The sequence below is a fragment of the Habropoda laboriosa genome, unplaced genomic scaffold (assembly GCF_001263275.1).
Source record: "Habropoda laboriosa isolate 0110345459 unplaced genomic scaffold, ASM126327v1 scaffold212, whole genome shotgun sequence".
Taxonomy (NCBI): Eukaryota; Metazoa; Arthropoda; class Insecta; order Hymenoptera; family Apidae; genus Habropoda; species Habropoda laboriosa.
The window spans coordinates 1,209,962-1,216,837 of NW_017100509.1; the positions used below are offsets into that span (position 1 = coordinate 1,209,962).

The window sequence follows — 6,876 nt, forward strand, 5'->3', positions numbered from 1 at the left end:
AAACTCAATCAACCAACCGAGTCCTCATCTCCCAAGTTAGCCCTTAAGAAAAAACGAACAAACTGCACGTAACGTCCAAATGGCAAAATAATTCAAAAGGAGCGAAGAGCTTAATTGAATAGGGTTGTACCTAGGTTCAGATGAACCCTGTTTACACATCCTGCGAAAAGGGAAGAACTTGGAGTCCCATGATGGAAAAAAGGACCAATTGATCATAGGTGTGGGAAGTTGGGAGAAAAGGGGGGGCACGTTCGATGACAGAAACACGGAGAACAAGGGAGAAAGAATGAAATAGAAGCTTGACACCCCTCCGGTGTGCAATTCTGACGAGCTGGCAATTCGATCCTGAAACAGGACCCAGGAGACGGCATAAAGCTCACTCCACGCTCGTTTCTTCTTTCTTTCTTCATTTTAACCTTGCCCATACCTCTCCACCATCTCTCTCCTCGAGACTCTTCATCATCGTTCGTCTGTCGCTATTTGTCCCGCGAACTTTTGCCGTCTTTTCTTTTTTCTTTCGTTCCGGCTATCTCGATCTGTCCCATCACCCCCTTAAATATTCAATTTAATTCACTCACCATGAAGTGCTTTCAAATACGCCTTGCCGGCATTGATCAGCTGCCTCGCCCCTGGGTTGAACTTGTCCAGGATGTTCTGTAATCAGAAACGCGAAACTTGTTTACTCGTTCATCTCGTTTTTAACGTGGTGAAGTAGAGACGGCAATTTATCGACGTTCGACGGGGGTGAATTAGTAAAACAGATAGCGAAATGAATTTTTGAAGGAACTTTTACCGAAGCGGTCCCTTCGGAACGATAATGAAAGTTCAGCCAGCCCGACTCTTCGCTCTACTATGTCTCTTCGATATTTAAGGGGACTAGGCATTCATGAAAATTTTTTTTTACGCCTCATAGTACTAATAAGTAATATCTAAAAGTACAAGTTGCAATTTTATCAGCCCGACTTTTCGCTCTACTATGTCTCTTCGATATTTAAGGGGACTAGGCATTCATAAAAATTTTTTTTTACGCCTCATAGTACTAATAAGTAATATCTAAAAGTACAAGTTGCAATTTTAATTCCTATCCTTGTAATAAATTCCCAAAAAACGTTACATTTTTACCAAATCTGACTGCCTAGTCCCCTTAAAGCATACTAAGGATTAATCGCCTTGTTGAATTTTTTAAGGCGAGACGGGAGAATTGCCGGAGTTGCGTGTTTTTGTGGAAGAGACAGTAGGGTTATTAAAAATTGCCGACACGACGATAATTGTGCAGTGCAGAGAGAGGATTAATACGAACAATATTTTATTTATCGTTCACGCAAACGTGGATGTTTAAAGAATAAATCATCGAATCCGGGCGTCGATCGATTTGTATTGATCCACGTTTCATGCTCGCCGCATTTTCGAAATTCACAATTAAATGATAAATTGAACCGGGGAGGCAATAAAGAATGCATTCGACGCGTATGATTTTATCCCGACGTGTATTTCTCTCTCTCTCTCTCTCTTCTTTTCGCGACGGTATAAATAGCTGTGCGCGCAATTGTAACTGCGCGTCTCTTTGAATCCAGAAGCATCAGACACGTCTTCATCAGACCTTGATCGATAGGCTGTGGCCATATTGGCGAGTGTTAACGAGCATGAGCTAATCAGATTACGTCACTATGACGAATTAGTTTCCCGAGCAAAAGTCAGACTTCGGTCTTGGAATGCGGCCTGCTTCGTCGTGCTTTGCACGCTATAAATGAGAAATTCACACTGTGCAAGGCGACTTCAACGAAACACTGTTAAATCTTCTTTACTATGAGAAACTTTTCTGCCTGCTCGTAGGACTTTTTGGTCGGTCGTGCGTGATAAATTCAAAAGTTTACCAAAATAATGCCTGAAGGAAATAATGAAGATTCTACAAAAATTCAGAGCTATTGCATAAAGATGAATTAAGAGCTCTACTTTCTTCGTATGCAATTATCATGAAATTAGGTATTTATCGTTACCGATAAAAAGGATTCTACTGAAATTCATACCTATTGCACAAACAAGAATTAAGAGCTCTAATTTCTTTCTATGCAAGATTATGAAATCAGGCATCTATCAAAACAGAGTCTTACAAAAATTCATAGCTATTGCATAAACACGAATTAAGAGCTCTAATTTCTTTCTATGCAAGATTATGAAATCAGGCATCTATCAAAACAGAGTCTTACAAAAATTCATAACTATTGCACAAAGATAAATTAACAGTACTCATTCCTCTGATAAAAACACCAACCAAATCCAATTCCCCAATCAAGCTCGATTTTCCCAAAAAGAGAAACACCTAGCAAAAAAATTCTATTCCACACTTTCCACGGAAATCATCAACTCCGACACCCATCCAGCCACTCCGCGATTCTTGGCACGCTCGCTGCGCTGTAAAATTCGTCCGTTCCCCGGTGATTTCAGCAACTTGGTCGCCTAAGACCACCAAGACGTTCCCAACGGGCGAAACTTTGGGCCCCGGTAGCTGAAAAGTAACCGAAAACAACGTCAGCGGAAACTCGGCGATTAGGCGATAGCGGGGCAAGTGGTTGAATAAACAGGATTCTCGGGAAGGACACCGGAGGACGACGAATAACGAGAGCCGGTTGCATGCTATCAAGAGGAAGGAGCAAGGTGTACGAACGCCTCTGGCATTCCAGCTTTGAGAACGAGCCTCGTACCGTCTTCCTACCTCTATCTCTTCCTCTCTCTCTTCCCTCGAACCTCTTTTCACTCCTGTACGTAGCTTCGTTCGACGCGGCACGGCACCTTTCAGACGCTCACGATCTCCAAGAGACTCCTCTAGCCTCGCTATCTCGCCGCTCTGCCAACGTGTTTTGCCATGGAAAGACAGAGAGAAGGTAGGGACAGTTACCTACGAAAAACACCGAAATTCTAGCGACACAGGGCTAATAAGAGCGTGCACAATTTGCCACGGTGATGATCCATCATCCGTTGTCGCTACAGCTTCTTCCGGAACAAATTGGCCCGAGGGGAATGTTAATAACAGCCTCCTCTGCTCTGTATCGTGAGTAATGGCCCGTGCACTCGAAAAGTGGAGCGATTCCGAGGCAAACAGATTCGTGGAATTATCGCGTGTCGGAGGATCGAGCTGTGAGAGATGCGTTTCTGCGTCGGAGGAGCAACGGCGATCGTTACCGTGTAATTACAGAGTATTCGTGGATAGAGTATACGACAGGATTGCGCGGAGACGTGAAATAGAGAGTGAACTATGAAAGTTGTTATTGAACGGTGGTATGATGGTTTGAAAGGTAACGTGTGGTGCGAGGTCAAGTGATTGGCCCTTGTTCCTCGATTGCTGGTACAGTTTGGTATAACTCTGATTGACTGTGATAATGTCGTCGTTCGAGAGCGAGATTGTATTCTAGATTTTCTTGAGAAATCTTTGGGTTCGCGCTGAAAGCGAAATATATTTGTTCGATTGTCCTTGTCGCAGCCCACCGGCCAGTAACACATCATGAACTAATAAACAGTCCTTTCCAGCCGTCTTCCTAGCCCCTAACAAATTCCTTCCCTACCATAAAGCAGTTCAAGTCGCATCCTGGTCATGTTTCCAATCCCTTTCCCCTTTCCGGGTTTTCCCCAAATTATTTCAACTTTTACACACCACCTTCACCCTCACGTTCTCCTTCCACTAGTTTCCTAATATCCAATCACACCTCCGCATTTTTCGAGACCTTCTTTTCCACCACCTTCAACGTCCAACCAATCAGAACATACACCGACCTAATATATACCCACGCACCACCACAAAATAAAGAGTTCAAAAAAGACACTTCACGAGGACAAGAAAAACCAAAAGACACATCTCAACTATCATTCCTTACCTCCGGAAACGATCGTAAGGAAAAACACTGTACGATACGCGGTGTCGAAACATCGGAGTGAAGAGTTACGACCTTCACTAACGCGCCATCTTTAGTAAAGTAGATCGCGTTGCATCGCGAACTCGTGCAAAAACGATATTCTAATGAAAATCTAAGAAAATTCTGTAGTAAAGACAATGGTCTTAGCAAGGAAATAGGAGAAGATGCTTCCATTTTTTTTTTTTTTAAATATTGATCTAAATTATAAAATTCGTCAGGGACTTATGGAATGCCCTAATATTTCCAAGATTTATAAACGAGACTTGAAATTTAATTTTTACGTTTATCATATTTCTGCGAAGGAACTGAAAGTGAATTTAGAAAAATTCTGTTCTAATTGTCGAATATCTTTCTTATTAAAAAATGCTCTCGTTTCCGCCCCAAATGCTGTGTTGATATTTCCTATCGCATCTGCCGCACTATATCCCGCTCTAAATTCGTAAAAGTTTCGAATCGAATTAGAAACAATCTTCAACATTTACCACAACCGTAACTTATCTGTTTCATACGACAATCGGCGCGATTTTAATTGGTGAAACCAAAACGAACTCTGTGCACAGTGAATCAGAGAAACTGTGTACTTTGTCACTTCTTGTATTCTTTATTACGTGTCTGCGATAAAAACAGGAATAAAAATTTCAACAATAGCTAGTCTCGTATTTCCTTGTTATTTACTGTTTGATACTGCACCGTGTTTTACAGACACGCGTACAGTACCGTATCTCTGAGCTGTCCAATCAGAAATTCATTAGCACTGTAGTGGCAGTGTATTGTAAATTGAAAAATATAACAGATACCGGAATGTTTGTGCACTATTTTTGATTATCTATCTGGTGATCGGTATATCGCGAGGATAAATGGTAGAGGGGAGCAAATGACGGAAAGCTAATGCGCGTTGAAGATAAACAGAATCACGGTCGAATAAATCTTCATTCGCAGTGGATATAATGAATACAATTGCGAGCAAACATAGGTCAAAGCACGTGCACCGGTGGAATCTTGTATCAATTTGGTACTGGCCGCCAGGTAGAACGGACGTACATTTCCGGATAATGTTCTCGGAGATGAAATACCGACACCAGCTCGCGTGTCTGCTCATTCACTTCAGAAATTATATTCTGGTTAATCGTAACCGTGGAATAATATTCGCCGCCGAGTGGGGAGCAATAATTAAGATTGAATTTGGTAACGCGGCGTTTGTCTCTTTTTTTTTTAACGAAGAGCGGAATAGCGAAAGAGCTAAACGAATAAATTTGGAATTAAAATTGAAAATTAATGTGCCGATTAAATAATGCGATATTTTTCTTTTCCTTTTTCAAATAAAGAACAGAGTAGCAAAAAAGCTAAACGAATAAACTGAGAATACATCTACTAATTAAGCAATGGGACATTTTTTTTTTCTTCGACGAATCAGACGAGCAAAAGAGGAAAAATGTCAAGCATCGGGGGAAAGATTCGAGGCAGATGGTTCCATCGTTCACTTCAGAGCGAGGCGATAACGCTTATCGCAGGTACAACGAGCTGGAACTCGGATGTAGAAAGTTAAATTCAGATGTGAAAACCAGAGGAGAGTTCCGGGGTAGAGTTCGAAGAACAACGACACGAATGTCACTCCTCGCTCATGAGCCAGATAATAGCACTTATCCTCCGGCAAAATAACGGTTCACGTCCGACCATACCGCTGGATATGTCTTTGCTTATTACCATTATGTAATTTGGCCGGAAATGTGGTAACGCCGCCGGTAGAATGGTCAAAGGGCTTACTACTCTCGAATGGTTGGTCCCACTGGTACACTGATGCTGACTTGAATTCGAAATTCCTGTTCTGTCGATGGTCACAGCGGAAACATATACCGTCCACTGCATTACGCTGCCTCCAATCCACGGAGGATTGCGCTTCTTAGACTGATATGAGATTCGATTAATTAGACGTCTCGATTGGGAGCTGGTTCGACCGCTGTTGCATACGTTATTCCTGGTTAATGTGTATTTTCTTTTGTAACAAGCAACGAAGAACGAGGATGATGGAAAATTACGTCTCTTGCACGCCTACGAATTCTTCGTATACTTTCGACACGTTTTCCCGCGTAATCTGAGGTTGATTTATTCGAAGTTTCTTGTAAACATTCCTAGAATTGCGCTGTATTCCGTGAATAATCAGCTGCACCCTTTGCTCTTCGCAATTTTAGTAGTAATAGAGTAGAATGTTTATTGTTAGAATTAATTGTGGATCGAGGTGTTCGGATAATGGTGTAATTTTATTTTAAAGCGATTTTCTTCCGTCTCTTTGACGTTCTGTTTTTCATCGAATTTTCCGCCGAGTTACCAAAATTTAGCTCACTGCGTTATACTTCGTTACTTCAGCTGGGTACGTGCGTACACAACGAGTCATAAGTGACCACTTTGCACGTAATTTAAGTGTCGTGTACATATGGTCGGTTTGCCAGATGATTGACGCGACTGACAAAAGTCGATTCTTCAAGGAATCGGTTTGAAATCTTTTGTCACTGAGAACATTTTTTCTTTTCTTTTACAATTTAGTAAGCTGCGTCTACGCATTTTCCGTCGAATGCATAAGCTATGCGTGGAAAATTCAGAGGCAGAACCTACGTGAAAGCACGTAAAAACAAAGGAAAGTGGTTCATCGAAGTAATTGAATTTATTCTGGATTTTTATTCGATCGTATAACATTTCGACGCAATTGTAGATTTTAATTTGACCGTTTATAACGCCGTGCGACTTAGAAGTGACTATTTTATGTCAAATGACTGTGGTAAATTTACTATAATTATTCTAACTTTAAATAATATAAGAATGCACTTTTTTTTATTCTGGGAGTAACGGAGACTGGGTAGGGTGACTCGGTAGCTTTCCCAGGTCAAGCTGCATTCCTCGTGACTAATGTTTAAGATGGGTGACCGCTAACGAAAAAAAAAGAAATTGTATTTGTAATTTATATGCGAAAGGG

The 6,876-nt window shown here is 41.4% G+C and overlaps 1 protein-coding gene across 1 annotated transcript in view; it reads right to left on the reverse strand.

Annotated features, from left to right (window-relative positions):
• Positions 1 to 6,876, reverse strand: part of LOC108576217 — a 166,736-nt gene that overhangs the window by 107,651 nt on the left and 52,209 nt on the right. Inside the window, exon 2 of the mRNA XM_017939170.1 lies at positions 579 to 654. Within this exon, the coding sequence (XP_017794659.1) occupies positions 579 to 654 (76 nt within the window). The remainder of the gene's footprint in view (positions 1 to 578; positions 655 to 6,876) is intronic.